This window comes from Hippoglossus stenolepis, chromosome 12, assembly GCF_022539355.2.
Source record: "Hippoglossus stenolepis isolate QCI-W04-F060 chromosome 12, HSTE1.2, whole genome shotgun sequence".
NCBI lineage: Eukaryota > Metazoa > Chordata > Actinopteri > Pleuronectiformes > Pleuronectidae > Hippoglossus > Hippoglossus stenolepis.
This window is the reverse complement of record NC_061494.1, coordinates 14,939,625-14,957,313: the sequence shown is the minus strand read 5'-3', so window position 1 is coordinate 14,957,313 and position 17,689 is coordinate 14,939,625. Positions and strand designations below refer to the sequence as shown.

At 43.5% G+C, this 17,689-nt stretch overlaps 1 protein-coding gene across 10 annotated transcripts in view; it reads right to left on the bottom strand.

The window, feature by feature from the left end:
• Positions 1–17,689, bottom strand: part of zmiz1a (zinc finger, MIZ-type containing 1a) — a 100,491-nt gene that overhangs the window by 9,373 nt on the left and 73,429 nt on the right. For 5 of the 10 annotated variants that reach the window (XM_035171938.2, XM_035171939.2, XM_035171940.2 and 2 more), the window contains 3 exons: positions 16,779–16,884; positions 7,079–7,114; positions 703–838 (listed from right to left, as the gene is read on the bottom strand). In XM_035171938.2, coding sequence (XP_035027829.1) covers positions 703–838; positions 7,079–7,114; positions 16,779–16,884 — 278 coding nt within the window. Of the gene's footprint in view, positions 1–702; positions 839–7,078; positions 7,115–10,697; positions 11,119–11,274; positions 11,839–16,778; positions 16,885–17,689 lie in introns of those variants that run through there. The other 5 variants (XM_047342240.1, XM_035171944.2, XM_047342243.1 and 2 more) reach the window with 4 other exon arrangements.

The following is a 17,689-nucleotide window of genomic DNA, read 5'->3' as shown; positions in this document are numbered from 1 at the left end:
AACTGAGTGAATATTAGGTTGTGGAGAATTAATCATCTAAAACTATAGAGAAAAGGCAAACTTCTTGACCACATTCTTTTCTGCTCTATTGCTTTCGTACATGTCTGTAATGTCACATTGGATTTGGATAAAGAAAACCACACCAATACCACCCAGTCGAGGACACATGGCTGCACCTCGGCTCAACAGTCCCCTTAAATTCAACCAAGCTGCACCAAGTTTCACACACTCATAAATATTAGTCCCCTAAATATATCTGATGTTTTTCAGCACGATCAAATAATTGTTTAATGAGAAATGAGAAACTTTTTTAAAATCCTGGCTCCGCCCCCTGATCAGGATCCTAAACAGGTTTTAGTTGTTCCTTGTGTCATGTCCCCACCATTCAAAACAAACTCATGAAAATCCGTTGAGTAGTTTGTGAAAAAATATGCTGGAGAATCAACCCAGGGAATTATTTTGAAATAAAAAAAGAATGTAAATTCAAAGTATAAGATGTATCAGATGTGTGCTACATTCAGTTGGGAATAAAAGGGCATAGTATTATTAACCTAACTTATTCAAATGAGGAGTATGATAACTCCAGGAAAAAGCTGAATTTAAAAGATGGTAAAACACATAGTTGATGATATAATGTTGACTGTAAGAAAAGCACAGTCTCGGCTCAAGTGACAGGAGAAGTCTCGGAGACGCCCCACTGACCTGTGCGTGAGGCCGGGCTTCATGCTGCTCATGCTGGGCTGCATGGGGACTTTTCCCTGCGGTTCGTTCTGCCTGTTCTTCTGGTGACGCAGCAGGAGGAGACGACCCAGCTCCTCGCACCACGACGACAGCAGGGCTGCAAGGAAAACACACAGACACACACACATATGCACACGCGTCAGTCTCTTCTCAGTACAAGCACAAACACACACATATGGCCTCCGTGGAAACGCACTGTGTAGTTGTGGTACATTACGTGCATGTTTAAGTTTCCATGTGCGAATGGTCACATTGAAAAACAACATCTCGTGAATAGATTTGGTTCAGTGCAGTAAACTGAATTGTTTATTGTATCCAGAGCCATTCAGCCTGAAGTTACTGCTTTAGCCTCAAGGGGGCAGCCTGACTCAACAAACCTACATTGCTTGTTTGAGAGCGGATTGCACAACAGTTACAGACCAGACCACCTCCTCCTGCAGTGTAAAACTGAAATCTATCACAGAGAGGGACAGACTGCAATGAAGCATGACAGACATACAGACACACAATGATCAGGTTTAATGATAACAAGTGAGGAACTGTCATATCTTTACTCTCCTCCTCTCAACACCACCACTTGATTCATCATTACACGTCCTCTCAAATCTCTCAGGACCGTGCCGCCTTCTCATCCTCTCAATAAAGACAAGGGTTTAGATATGTTTTTCTGGTGCTAATGAGGTTCCCGTTTATTTATTTTTATCCCCCTCCTGTGCCCATCAACTTGTCTTTCTTAAATCAATCAGAGTTTTGCGTGTCTTATTCAAATAAATCGCATGGAGTAGAAAGTTGTTTAGTCAAGCTTCGGTTTCAAAAAAAAAAGAAAGGTTATAGTGTTCAGACTTAATTAAATAATTTAAGATGCTATTTCTGGCTTTGTAGACCCAGATACACCCGATTTTTGGAAGCGCTGATATACGCAGGTTTGGGATTTCAGGATGTGGAGTTTATGAAAATGCTGAAAATCTTGCACAATGAATGATGAGGATTTACAAAACCACAAACAACAAACGTATGTGAGGAAAAAAACATGGTTGAAGCACCCCCTCTATAACATGGACAATTTGATATGATATGATATGATATGATGGAGCTAATAATGTCTTATAATATCTGAGTGATGGTATCCGATCTGACAAGTGTTTTTTTACCAAGCAAGTGGAAGAAAGAACAGGGGGGGGAGGAGTGGTGACGATTTCCTCTGGAGGGTGGAGAGCGCCAAGCCTCCAAGTTAAAGAGGAATTATTCCACCCTGCCATTACACAGAGCTTATCTCCCCACTAAATCACCACCTCCACACAGAGGGACTGTCTCCTCCACTGGCAACCCACCATTTACACCTAAAGATCAGCTCTGAGCACAAGGGATGGAGTCAGTCTGAGAGAGAGGGAGGGAGGGAGGGAGAGGGAGAGAGAGAGAGAGAAAGAGAGGCAGATGAGGGAAATAGAGAGAGAGAGAGCGGAGGGAGACTTTGTTGTATCAGCGCGGCCACAAGCCACCGAATCTAACAAGCTACCGAGGCAGAAGTCATTCATAATAGATCGTGGTACCCGCTCTGGGTATCGTGATTATTTAGCAAGTTTACTACAGTGTGTGTGACCTTGTTTTCACCCCTGCCAACGCCATCGCACACCCGCAACTACGTCGCCGCACTTCTCTCACTTCATCTCTTCAGTTCAGTGTGCGTAAATACCCTTCTCACACACTGCACACACCCACATTCCTCTCAGTTCGTCTTATGTTTTCAGTTGACAACTTAAATACTTTGCTGATCCATCTGTCTATACTGTTATTCGTTTTTTTGTAGCTTCACCGATGGAATCCAGCCAACAGAAACATTTAATGCAATAGCGTGGATTCCATACATGGCCTCGCCTCTCTCATCTTTCCATTTATTCCCGATTCAGTCACACTGAAGCCTTAAATCGTACGCTTTCTACCAAACGCTGGGAGAGCTATCAGGTGGAGACAAGCCGAGGTCAGATGCTCGCTGTTAACCTCTTTGACTTCGCTCCATCTTTACATCAGCGGCTTCCACAGTCACAGAGAAGGTCCACAATGCTTCTTAAAACTATATGCAGATTGTAAAAAAGATGGATGAACATGATATGTGATAGTGAGTGGAAAGTATATGAGCCAAATCCAAATTTACAACATCACATAAACTAACTTCCCTTCATGACGAGCAGATTCTCGAGGAGAAATTAGACCTGCTCTTCTAATCACATGGAGCAGGATCAATGGCTTTTCTCGTGTCTCTGTGTGCAGTTTAAATGTTAAATGGTGAGATTAGCCTGACTTTGCCTAAACACTCCAGGATCAAGTAGCAGCTCATTCTTGAAATGTGTTGACATGAGAGTTTACTGTTGTGTAAGAAAGTAGAAGTGTTGCCCAAAAGGTGCCAGCACTGGGGAGCAGGAGTTATTGGTGATCTACATCATTAGTTGTTCTTCCTGATAACCTGGAGAGTTTTTTTTTGCTGTAAATAACATTTGCGTCTTTAAACTTTCACGTTACTCAGCAATTTTGGATAATATAAGTAAAAAAGTCAATGTCAATGTCAATTTCTTTTATATAGCACATTTAAAAACAACTTGGTTGACCAAAGTGCTTCACAAGTATAAGTGTAAGTCAACTAAATATATAACATAGGTCTTGTTTACATATCTTCTAAATATAGAAATTACATCATAGTAAACTGAGACATGACATTCCTGTTTGGAGACAGTTAAAGTTGTATGAGAAGCTGCTGCTGATCCCGTAGAAATCCACTAACTGACTTTGTGTAGACTAATCTCACCTGTGAACTGGAAGCCGAGGCATAATCATTAGAGGAAAAATTATCTAAATATACAGTTACAGCTCAGGGTGAGTAATGTCTACAGACGACAGTAACACCGGAGCCTTGTTGTGTGAAGCTGCAGTGTTGTGGTGTTCTGGGCCTCTCGCTAACAAGTGGTCTGCTCCGTCCTCTACCAGCAGAGCGAGGGCAGAACTCACTGTAAGCTGATTTCACGACCTCTCCTGAACCCTCCGTGAGCAGCTCCATTTCTTAGAAGCGGTGGCTTTTTATGGAGTAATGCCCAGAGACATATGGGCCCTCCTCACTCGGGCTGTATTTACTGCTGTATGGCTGACTGATAGCAGGAGCCCTGGCTCGTTCTCACCTCACCTCCGCCCCTCTGGGAGCAGCAGGGAGGGAGAGTGAGCCATGGTAACAGGCTGCAAGGCCCATTAACTAATGACAGAGTGTGTGTACGAGTCCTCTTTTACAAGGAAACCCCAATGCTAATTGCGATGAACTCTGACAGTGCCGCGTGTGTGCAAGCATCTGTGTGTGTGTCTGTGTGGTGCAAGCCTTCTGCTAGCGAGCATATCATTAGCCAGTTAAAATCGTGACAGATTGCCAACTATCTATTTCCAAATATAATTCAGTTATAGCTGCACGATTGTGAACACACTTTGTTTATTAACACCAGACAGTTTTACATGCGAAGCCCACACATCCACCACAATGGTGCGTCAGGTTCAGGGAGGTAACTGAGAAACCTTTGTAGAACTGCTGTGCCCTTTAGCAAGGCAGTTACTGTAATACTCAACCATTCAAGAGATGAAAGTCAGCAGCAGGTGTGAACCAGTTAACCAAACGTGTTGTATGACCACATAGAAAGATTTAATTTTAGCTTTACTCGGAAACTGGTCTAATCCATAGACTGTATAAGTCTCCACTTCCTCCTGCTATCCAGAAATGAAACCAAAATATCCAGAATATGGGTGCCAGTGATGCAAAAACCTCCTCCCACTGTAATAAAAACTTCAATTAAAATTTTCTCCTGCGACCAAAAACATAATTTTCTAGCTCACAGCATCCTCTGCGTGAAAAGGCAGCTGATCTCACCAAGCAAGGAGAAGGTACGGGAACACAAAAGGTGGTTATAAGCTTTGTGCACATTATGACAAAACTTAAAAATAAGTGCTGAACTATTCACATAGCGTAGAAGTCATCCAGTGTTGTCCTGGGTAACATCATCTCGCTTCACGTTGTTGCCATCTAGCAGAGTGACATATCACTGAGTCTCATCTCAGAGCCCTGGCTTGTTGGTGCGGACCTGACTATGAATCATGAGGGAAAGAGATGGAAAGGATGGAGATACATGGTTACCACACTCAGATGTTGGTGGGAGACAGGGGCCTTTAAGACACGTTATAGATCCAATAGTAGCATTTACACCAGAAAGATGGAATGCTACAGTACAAAGATAAAAAGAATAGAGGGAATGCACACTGGGGTGGTTTGCATGTAACTCAAAGTTAAAGCCAGGGGAGTTCAAAGAATGGGCACAAAAAAAGAACAATGGCAATTTGCGGAGTTTCAGAAAACAGAGAATTAATGAGCTTCCAAGATTTGAAAAATATGGTCTCAAGCACAAAGATGTTTTTAGATACTTGCTATTAAGAGACTTTACATTTGAGATAAGATCAGAACCAGATGCAGCTTTAAATAATGTGATTGTGGATGGAAACGAGCAGAGGGGGTCTCTGCTTTCGAACAAGCCTTCGGAACAAAGCGGGAGGGAGTCAACACTCCACATAAAAGCAAAATGAGAAGCAAGAGTTTAAAAGCAAAGAATGGTCTGAAATGTGTGAGGCACAAATACGTCCACATGAACATCCACGAATCCACCATTATTCTGCTGGAGGAATTGAACATGAATTTTTTTAATAAACACCCAAAATAAAAAGCAGGCGACTTGCTGCAACAACAACGCGGCTGGGGGCTGTGTGGGAGCATGTGAGGCTGCACACAGTTCCTAAGGCTGCACAGAGATATGATTAAACTGGGAAAATGTTAATGCACTTTTTGGGAAATACCAAACACCTGCCCGCTGATATATCGTGTTGTGATGAGAGAGGATCTATATTTGACGAAGGTTTTGCTCGCACAAGTAAGAAGAACATTACCAGAAAAAGGATTAATGTAAATTCTCAGCAACTGCAGTGGCTGGAAATGGTCCATAGCATTTTAGTTAAGGAGAAGTTGACATTTCTTTTGAGAACAGATAAAATGAAGTGGAAAAAATGGAACATGAATATGAGACATGACACCGACTAAATGAATGGATATCTGAATCTAATCTGTATGAACATTGAAATATCTCCACACAAATACCCGTTGTTTTTTATGTCTTTATCTTTTATGTTTGCAGACTTTTTACATTATTTTTGAAAAAACGGGTGAAACATCCTGATTGACAGCTGAGACTGACTCGGGATTGGTCGGGTGTGTACATCGGCGTGACCTCGCTACTGCAGCTCCTTCCACTTACTGCCACTGCGCAAACACAGGCACTAAATGAGGTCTTCCGCACAAGATGGCAGTGTTTGTATATTCTGGTTTAATTTCTGGATAGTGGGGGCGGAAGTGAAGACGCATCGTCCATCTTTGTATACAGTTTATGGTACAATCTGGCTGTTCTGCCATATTCTGGATCGACACCGGTCACGCCAGGCTCTGATAGAGACACGCCGCATGCAGCTCTACTTGAGTTTCGTTGATCATCACACAGACATAAGAGAACAAACTACACGTTCGGAGCATGAACACTGCAGCACTGGACACAGAAGCCTTCTGAGACAATGTGTGGGATGATAAAAAAAAGAAGCAATTTACAATAAATATCAAAGATGGAGGTAGGTAAAACGCTGGCAGGTAGTTTTGTGCTCTGTGGGTACAAATTATTATGCAAAAGACAAATATGGATGGGATATAAAACCCTGTGAAATAAAAAAAAGTCATGCTTTTTTTGCAGAAGTGTAATGGAAGCCATTTAAGCAGTCAATGATATCCCCCATCCTGCCCCCTTTCTGTTCAGCAAACTTCTTCCAGGAGAAGAGCATATCAAATGGGCTTTAGTCTCAACAGCTTGGAGGCAGAACAACTCAAACATGCCCTGCAGAGAGACAGCTCTGTGTCAGAAATCACACTCAACCAAAAACAGGCCTTTAATGTGAGACAGCCTGCAAATTAAAATCTCTTGTTTTGTGTCTTTTTTTTTTTTTTTTTTAAGAATTCCACTGACTTTTCTAATTTCTCTATAATTTTGTTTTTGTCTTCTCATCTGCGTGGTTTGACAGAATTGCATCCGCATCCTCTGGCAGTGCACCAGACATGAGGACGTAGGGGGAGGGTGGGGGGGGATGGATGGAAGGATGCGAAACAGAGTATAGAGGTGGAGATGGAAGGGGAGGGCCGACCCCCTGCCCCTCCCCGTGAGGATGTGTGTGGGACACAAGCCAGAGAGATGGTGCAGCCCAGAAGTTGAGGGTATAGCTCTACCTGAGTCACTCTGACATCTCCTGCAGGTGCTGGTTTCTGTGGGGGTTCAAATTGCACATTTTTAAACGGGGCAGAGTTATTGAGAATCAGCATGAACACCAAACATGATGCAGAACGACGGACGGCCAGATCTGGCTGGAGATGCAGAATGTCGACGCTCTGGGAGGAAATGTGCACATGTGGCCACAAAAGGAACAAACAAAACAACAAACTCAATCTGAATCACTACAGAGATTAACATTTCTTAGCATTGTATTTATAGCAGCTGGAAATGCTCATTCTCAGTAGTCAGATACTCTCAGTTCGTGTGCTGTTATGCAAGGAGTCAGGGACAACAAAGGACGAGCATTAGAACGCTAAGCTCATTTCCTTTGTATATTATTTAATGTCCCTTTCCAACACTGGTCTTTTAAATTTTCCCAAACTTATTTACTTGGGAAAGCACTTTTAAACCTTGAACTGCTTCCTCTGTTCATCACTTAATGTCGCATTTTTTTGGATCCTGTATCGAGTGACATTACCCAGCACTGCAGATTTGCTTCGGGTACATTTGCGATGACAGGAGTTACAGCAACGACCTATGGATTTGACCTACTTCCCAGCTCGAGTCTGAATTTCAGGTGGCCGATGTGTCTGCGTCAGACGCTCTGTGAGTCAATGCGCCCTGCTTACAGTGCTAAGCCTGCACGGGTCACGACCTTCCATATCTGTATCGGAGAGCTGTCACAACGCTCACAATGATCCTACATACGATCACACGCCCATTATGCACATCTTAGTCACACAGCAAATATGCACAGCTGCGTTTGAATGCATGTAAAGGTAAACAGGAAAACACACAAAAGGTATGTGGACACAAGCATGTGTTGAAAAAAAAAAAAGTAATAAATAAGGACACGGAGGTCTGTGTCAGCGAGTAAACAAACAAGTCTGCGTCTCGGCTTTGTGAAGATGTGCTTATACAGTAAAGCACTTCACACGACGGCAAAGGGAGAACATCGGAGAACGGCGAGCTGTGAATGAACCGCTCTTATCAGCCGTGCGCAGCTCCGCGCCACTTCAGGGGGACTAGTAAATATCACATAGCCTAATTATAACCAGACACGCTATTTGTCTCAACTTCCACAATGTCTCTTTTCATCTCGCACTGTCGTTCCTTCAATGAAATCACCAGGGTGAAAAACATAATCAAGAATTCAGAGGGGTTTAGGAAATACGATTTCCTGGAGGGGGTTTTATTTCATGATATAAAGACAGCGATTAAAAAGTGATGAAACTCTGGCTGTGGCGCAGGTGATTTGGAGAAAAGGAATAATTTCTAGAGAAGAGGCCACGAGAAGATGTCAAAACATTTTCACTGGCGTGCGGAATAGACATGGAAGTGATTAACACGGCAAAACACTTTTTACTAGTGTTTTCTAAAACACATCCTGTATCGCCTGGGGCGCTGAGAGCTCCACCCTCACTGCTAACAATACTTGACATCAGTTTGTCCACACAGAAATTCCCTCTCTCAATTCTCAAAGCGACAAATCTAATACAGCTTCGCTCGGACACTCGCTCTCAGTGGGAGAAGGGAAGGATGTCAAGCATGGCAATGATTCACAGCAAAAGAAAAAGAAAAAAAAAGCAGAAACAAAGTGCAGAAACTGACGCACGCCACACACGTACAGTTCAGAGTCAAATGTCATGAATGAGTCACTGAACGGCCTGATGGGAAGTACTCCGAGTGAAGTCACAGGAGGTCACCGAACTGTGTAGAGTAAGCGCTACAAAAGAGAGTTGGGAGCCAGAGAGAAAGGAGGAAGGTTAAAGCGGCTGCGTGTGGCTGTGAGATTGAGGATGCAGATGGCTCGGCCGGTTAACACCCTGCTCAGGCGAACAGGAAGTGCTGCAGCTCGCTGGAAGTCGTGTTCTTCTGTAGTATTTTATAGGTCAATGGAAGTTTCTGTTATTGTTTGCTAATACACTTGCTAATGAAGTTGTCGGGTTTTAAGGTTAGATTAAACACTGATTGAGTAGCCTGTGGTACGACGTCGCTTTTATTGCCCGAGTGCCCTTTATTCACCCAAGTGAAGGAAGTGTTGTTTCCCTTTATGAGGCACCTTTGATAATAAGAGGTAGATTTAATTCGTTGAACAAAACAACAGAGAGGCCTGTCTGTGCACTGATCTAACTGCATTGTCCTTCCATGACAACATTCACCCATCCTCCCCCATTCATCTCCTCTAATGAGTGAGACAGGCAGACAGGCTCTGGGTCCAAGCGCTGGTCAACAACTTAAAAAAGAATCCACGCTGGAAAAGTGGGTCATCTTCTCCAGACGTACAGATCTTACTGCACATACACGTGCACTCTGAGCAGCAACACAGATTCATGCTCCTTTAGACGTCTTAAACTGGAGGAAGTTGAAGAATGTACACTGCTGCCTCAGCACCAGGCTTCACTCAACGACAACAGTGGAAAAGAGTTTGCAAGTCATTATGGCGTTTGCATATTTGCATAATGTCAACGAAACTAAATGCAAACTGGCAAAACCAGGTTTGTTCTTCTTCCTTTGTGAGAGCTAAAGAGTCATTTCACATTGCTTTAAGAATTGACCCCTCAAAATAACTCAAACCTCAAAGTTAACTATTTCAATGCCTGGTCCTGATCAGAGACTGATCGATATATTGGTTGTCCAATAATATTAGTAGTTGCCTTTCACAGACATATCGGTATCAGCTTTTATGTTTACAGATATATACCGATTAGAAAACTTTTGTTTTTCAGAACAAACAATGCATTTGACATTTTTTTGGTATTTGTTCATATTTTATTCATAGCTGTTTATGATAAAGTTTATGGTTAAAAATTAAAAAAATATGATAACAATATCTTAAGAATCACTCCCAATTCTTTTTTACCCCCTAGTCTGTATAATATAATATATATATATCGATGTAGGCTTGTGCACATTGCACACAGACGAAAAACCCCACTCAAAATAAGCCTATGAGAGAACAGCATGTAGGTCAACGTGTGGTCAGCTGATCTGTCCTGATCCTGTCGTGAGTGAGTGAGTGGTCAGTGGCCGTAGCAAACCAGACAGCACAGAAACCCATGTGGCCTAAATTACAGTTGATACAGACAGATATTAATGACAAAGCACAGTTGAAGTTAACAGATCTGAATTTAGAGTTTTTACTATTTATACAGGAAACTATTTACTGTAACATCATAGACCCGAATAAACTGTTGGGCTGAGCTTTGTTTACCCCTGATTTTATACACACTCAAATAACAGAGATAAACAAATGGAAAACACACACACGTCATCAACTGACATTGATTTACTGAAGACCAACTCAAACCTTCACCAGGTGTATACTTGCCAAACACCCTAAACCTAAATCCATAACTCTAAACCATCCTTAACCTAGTCTAAACCTAACCTTACCCCAACCTCAAAACATGTCTTCACCTTAAAATGTGATGATTTATATTATGGTGACTTGTTTTTTGGCCCCATTATGGAGACAAACACCCATAAACTGACTGTGCAAACAAGATTTATGTCCCCACAACATGAGAAATAGTTAGACCACACAAACACACACACTCTCACACTAATACTTACCCAGAGCCAAGCAAAGTCCCTGCACATCTCATCTCATTCCCTTCATAGTGCAGAGAAAAGACTCAAGTGTCACAAATGCTCCTGTTCCCGCAGAGGCCGCCGGCAACTCCTGAAGCTTTCCTTGCTTCCAAGGCTCCTGCCTGCACCTTATCACTCTCACTCCCTCCACGTATCCCTTACTCCGCTCACTCTTCTTTCTCCCTCACTTCCTCTCCCCTCTCCCGTCTTTCTCTCCCTTTTCCTTTTGCTCACTCTCATCCTCCTCCCTTTGCTCTCTGATCTGTCTTTTCCCCCTGTCCAGCGTCTGCACAATGCACATCAATTATTCAGAGGCAGTCTCCCGGTTTCTCCGGCTTATCCAATCAGAGCAGGGGCTCCGCACTAATGGGCTCCTGCTGTACCTGCTACCGGCTCCAACACACTCTCGAGACAGCGGGGGAAAGAGAAATAGACAGAGGGAGCGGAGGAGACAGCCAAGGAGGAGGCAGAATGAGGGGGAAGAGATAAAGACAGCGAGCTGACGCAGACAAACAGGAGCAGAGATATAGAGAGGGCAAGATATTCCAATGCTTCTCACCTCAGCTGTGAGGTGCTGGTATTGATGGGTTCATCTTAGGCTGTCTAGCGCTCCATTGCCCTGTTTTCTCTGAGCTGTGAGACAGTGTAACACACATTCACACATGCATAATCCAGCAATGCGACTGCCATTTGTCAGGGAGGGCACAAAAAAACAATTGAGGCAGAAAGAAAAAAAAAAGTCTGACAACTTGCACAAATGGGTGGAGCTTGATGTGCTACATGCAGGCTGCCTGGAAGCCGATGCATGAGAGAGGAAGTGGGAGAAGAATGTAAAGATCACTTTTTCTGACGAAGTTAGATAAGTTATCAGCTTCAGCGGCGAGGGGGTTTCCTCACTGCAGGACATCTAACCTGACAACGTCTCCCCCGTCTTCATCAGAGGCCACTTTGTAAAATCTAATTAACAAGACACACCAGAGACAAGCAGAATATTTGAGTGCAACTGAATTAAAGAGGAGACAGTTTGAGGGTGAATCTGAGTTCATCCTCTCTTCGCCTGCCTTTAACCCAACGAGAAGAAAAAGACAACGTGGGGAGAGCTGTCATATTTCTTTCTATCCTCACCCAAATGTTGAGCTGAAGCCGAGGAGTGGGGGGAAGCTCACTGGCCTTGTGACAGCAGAGGGGGGGGAAGTTGTCGTTGACTGACAACGCTCAGTCACCGACAGCTTCACAAATATCCCACGCATATTTCAAACAGACACAACAGAGGCATTGTTGGGCAGGGAGAGAACATGAAAAGGGTGTGTCAGAAAGCCCCTGTGGGGAGGATGGGGGGAGGGCAACGGTGGTTGAGTCCTGAGGTGTGGGTTGCCAGATCAGTCAACCCTGAACAAAAGCAGGATTTAAAATCACTTGCTCACCCAGTTTTGACGAGAACAAAGTCTTCTGTGTTTGGAGAACAACTGCACTGCCGCCTCAGCTGGGATATCAGCGAAATGAATTTACTTGCAACTGTGCAAACCAAACCAATTAAGTAGCGCATGATAAAGGACCCAATCAGCCAGAGACAACAAATGCACTGATCCTAATAAGCATCTCCCCCCTGAGCTTTATTTCTACAAACTTAGTAGTGAACTACTAAGTTTGGAAGTGGGGGGGGGGGGTTGCAAAGGGGTTTCATCATCTAACTCAAACCACTGGAGAGTGTCAGAGGAGAGGCCTGCCTTCTAAAAATAAACCCCTGCTTCCTGTTAATAATTCAGCACACTGCTCTTACTCAGCAGTAATTAAATATAAAAGTCTGTAAGGTTGATTGGGTCAGTAACAAAAAAAGGATGCCATACACTTTCCTCTGGTTCTACACACGCAGCTCAAAGATGGTAGCAAGAGATGGGGGTGAGAAAATCAATCAGGTGAAAGTAAACTGAGACAGATAAGTGGACGGCATGTCAGACTGTTGTAGGCCAGAGAAAGGAGAGAGAGAAAGGAGAGAGAGTGTGTGTGTGTGTGTGTGTGTGTGTGTGTGTGTGTGTGTGTGTGTGTGTGTGTGTGTGTGTGTACAGGCACTTACACACTGCAGAGTCTACACATGGTCTAATGGGAGCTCTTATTTGCAGTTGTTCATTCACTTGCACTGCTCCCTGAATTATGAGAGTTGTGGGTTGGTGAGGTTCTTTTCGTGAGCTGTGTGACTGTGTGTATGTGTGTGGGTGTGTCTGTGTGTGCAGGTACTCGTTTTTGCTACCTCTTTAGGAACTTTTCCAGCATAAACACTGATTTAAGGCAGGACCAGTAGACCTAATGGGGACCAATGACCGGCCCTAATGACCAAATGACCAAAACTTAATTCCTGAGGTTCTGGTTAAGTTTAGATTAAGTCCACAGGATATCAATGCAATGTAATGTAATGAAGTCATGGAGACACAACTGTGTGCGTGTGTGTTTTACAGCACACAGGGTGAGTTACAGCCACACCCTGGAAGTTTTCTGTCATTGTTGACACAGCAGTGTGACTGTTTTCCCATATTTGAAACACTAGTTTACACTGAGTTAACTCTGTTGACTGAGTGCTGACAATTCTGTCGTGACTATTTCTCTTTTACTGTCAGATGAAAGTGTGTGTGTGTGTGTCAGGGGGAAATTTACCAACCATCGAGAGCAAAGTTTATCTCTTTCAATCATATTTCCCCAATTGTTTTTCAACTGAAAAGTGAGAAACTGCTCCTACGTACGAAAAACACCACAACACAATTATCACTTGCGTAGATAAAAATCATACCTGCTTTTTGAAACCACAACAACTATTCATTACTGCAGCTTAACCTTCTGTATGAATTCCAAAGACATGCCATGCCAGCGTACGTTGCAGAATAATTATTTCTTTGAGTGAGACGACAGGAACAACAAGCTGCAACCTGCGTCTGACTTAAAACATTACAGTCGGTTTCTTAGAAAATAGCGCTCGTTGCCAAGAAGCGGTTACCTCTCACACAGAGTGCGTCAAGTCGTGTTGAAACACAATACACGTTCAAAACTATCTCCTGAGATTTACTTTCATTTAATTAAAATGTGAAAAAAAAAGAGGGCTTGCAACACGTAGAAGAGGTGAGAAAGAAGTGCAGAAGTTGTCAATGATCATTTTGTGGGTTTATACTCGGAGACAACAAGCTGTTGTGAACTTGATGGCAGATTCACTGAGGAAGGAAACTGTAAAACCCTCGGCAGATTATGCGACTAATCTGATTTGTTGTCTGATGAGCACAGTAGCCAGAGAACTCGGAGTCTATCAGTGTTGTGTGTTTGTGGGGCAGCGGCACACCTATTATCTAATGAACCTCTCGGCTGGAAGCCTGCGCGCACCAGACTACAGATTATTGGGAGGAAAACATGAAACTCTAAGAAGATTCATAAACGGGACGATAGATTTTAAAACCCAGTATTTGAAAGAGAAGCTACACATAAATCCATGATCAGGAATATGCTCTAGAGTAAACTAAACGCAACGTTGTAAGTGTGCAAACAGCATTAATTCTGTGTATCCTCCCTGGCTCGGAGAGTTAACAGTGCTAATGCTAGTTCGCCTAACAGCAGTTAAGTCTCTTCACTAGCTGATTCCAGATTAGAGCGGCACACTAATCCTCCAGGCCTCACTGCAGGGTCACAATCTCCAGACAGCTCATCAGCAGCGGCCTGCTGTTGCTGAAAATCTCCACACTTCACTCGACGGGTCTCACGGGACGGCAGCGGGCACTTTTAGAACAGGAGGAGTGCAAGTGTGGGCAGCTGCGGTTTGTTCATGGGTTCTCGTTCTTGCAAAAAAAACATTAAATCATGAATACAAGATTTAGCTGTAGCTGTAACGTGGGAAATGTATCTTTAATGTACGTCTGATTATTCTCTAGGAGCTTCTTGTCATGTTCAACATATTCATCAAACGAGTCACATACTTAATTTGATGACACATTCCTCATTTGCAACCTACGTCAACTTGAGGATTTTGTAGTCGTAGTAAAACACACGTCAACTTAATTTTCCAACAACTCAAGTCTTCAAACCGTTATTTAAAAAAAAGAGGATAGCCATGATTGCTTTGTCAATTTCCTCTTTAAATGATGCTCTGAAAGAATGCGTCAGCGTGATTGATCCGTGGATTTAAAAAGTCTGCCTCTTCCCCCCGAGGAGCCTGCAGAGAGCCTCCCAGACTCCTCGGCCCTTATCTGGGCTCTCAGGTGTCAGATTTGCGGCCCTCTGTCGCCGCGCAGGCTGTCAGAAGATTGTGCTGCGGCTGCACTATTAAGACACACATTCATTGGTGCACACACAACTACAGGGAGGATACACAAATATGAGCATACGGGCGGAGATAACAGAGAAGTAAAGGCCTCTCTGTTGCTCTGTTGACGCATTCGTATGAGCGTCTAGAGTTCAAGTGTGCATCACGTCTCCTCTGTCGCCCTCACGTCTGCTTCATCAGACAGACGTCCTTGCAGGGGAAGTAAGACGGATGCTCACCGAGCGAGACCCACCCTGAGTCACATCTGCCTCCCACCCCGACAGCCTGACTGCCTTTCTCATTTGATGACTGCCCGCATCATATACCCCCTCCCTCCCTCCCTCCCTCAACTCTAACATGCATAATTACACCACATTTCCCATTTGTCCACGGTGCGTAAACAGCTCTTCCTTGAAACCCAGTTCTGTCTTCTATTAGATCCCAGAACCATCAGCGGGCCCTGCAGATGATTCTGACTGTCAGCCGGGCCCAGACGGCCAGCCAGCACGAGCCATGCCTGGACAACAATCACATTATCCCAACACAGGAACACAGACAGAGAGAGAAATACAGCAATCAATATTCTACACTGACGTCTGTCTGCCCACTTAAGTTCCTCCCAACAAGACACTTCCCACTGCGACTGAAAGAGGATATTCAGTTCAAGCAAACGTCCATATCATAGGAGCATATGAGCAGAAGAAAGTGATATATTTCTGCCGTCTGTATATTCAGTTGCAACACCCTGCAGCTCATATGAGGAATTATGGGATACTATTTCAGAACCGTTTCTGTCAGCGCTGTCACTGCTCTTCCCGTTATAAAACACTGACACGTCCGCCATGTCGGAGAAACAAAGAAAATCAGACAGTGGAATCAAAATATTTGCCTCTCGCTGCATCCACTTATGTAACTGCCAAACAAAAGGTTTATCTGTGGCCTGATGGGATGCTACGGCTTTGTCGGGGCAGAGTGAGAGGTCCACTGCATGTCATGTCAGCAACACCTCTCCGGCCATCCATCTCTCTCTGTCTCTCTCTTCCTCTCTGCCACCTCTGCACGTTTCACTTTGACAAATGCACGAGAACAGGCCCCCCCCCTGCAGGACTGCATGAGGCAGGAAGAAGAGGTATGGATCCAGAGAGGGGATTGGATTTGATAGATAAATGTCCGAGGACGACATAAGGGCTCGCTCTCTCTCTTGTTTTTGTAAGTCCATGTAGACTGCACATACGAGTGTGGGTTTGTGCCGGGAGACTGTCGAGCAGACTGTTTTTGTGAGGCTACCACCCAGACAGCTCATCTCAATAGCACATTAATGTTTAATGGGGACTAAAAATATCTGACATTATAATGCTCTATGGGCTTTCTGCGTGATGTCTGTGGCTGCAGCCATTTGTAGAAATCTAACATTTCCAAGCCACACATTCAAGAAAACTTTAACTGACACTTGACACTGAACAAAGCAATTTGCAAATGAAATTGTGAGTGAGTTTAATTCATTGCCAATACCAAGATCCCAACATTGCTTAAAACATAATAAGCAGCTTCATTGTGCAGTCACATCCTAAACAGAGTAACAGCATGGCAAACCTTCCTGACCTTCCTGAGCATGGCAAACCTTCACGCCACACAGTGATGTGTTTTAATTCTACTAAATGAAAAAGTGAGTAATTGCAGCATGAGGAACAATGGGGCTTTGTGTTGTCTTGCAAGTCAACAGCGGTGAATGGGATGATGTACGAGCATGCATCTGCTGCCATGTCAGTTAAACAACAGCGTCTTACCTGCAGATTTGGGGGTGAATTTGTCCCTGTTGGCGGCACACACAGCCAGCAACCTGTAGCCCAAGTCCAAGTCGTACCCCTGCTGCGCAGCAACTCGACTCACCACCTGGGAAAAGAGCGGCAGATCATGAGAATCGCTGCTGTCCTTCCGGCTCTAATCAGTTCAGCATTATGTAAAGTGTTTTGAATCATTGCATCATTTTAATTACATCATTATGAGCACAAGGTTAAAGCAGTTGCAGCTCTTTTTGAAGTTAAGGGAGGGAGTTTATCTTCAGTACATTCACATCGTGCAACATATAAATGAGAGATTAACTGTCAGTTATTTTTCACTGTTTATAGATCTGCAGAGGATTTTCTGGGTCAATTGTTTTGTCTATAAGTGAAAGAATTACTCAGAGCTAAAGGTGCTGGTGAAGACTTGCTTGTTAGATTTGATTAACTTGCTGAATTCAGTTAATTGTAATATAAGATAAAACAAAACAAAAACTAGAAAAGCACTCAGACGAGCGAATACACAGGTTGCTGCAAGCGGCACCAGATTTCACATTCTCATAAATAATATTTCCCTAAATGTGCCTGATTTTTTTCATCTAGAATTCAAGGTTCTAGATTGTTGAATTATTCCCTAGGAAATCTGTGAAAATGTCCCAAAAATGCCCTGACTCATAATTTTAAAGAAGGCGATGACAAGATTCCTGGATCTGCACCAAAATTGAATGTGGTCATCCCTGAACTGTACTGCCCGGTCTACTTTGCTGAAATTTGTAAAAAGTACTTGTTGTGTAATGCAGCTAAATGTCAAACAGATACAGAAACAAACACCAATGAAAACATAACCTCCTTGGCACAGGTGGCAAAAACAATCAAATTTAGGAAGTCAAAAATTGACATAATTTGATTGAAAAATT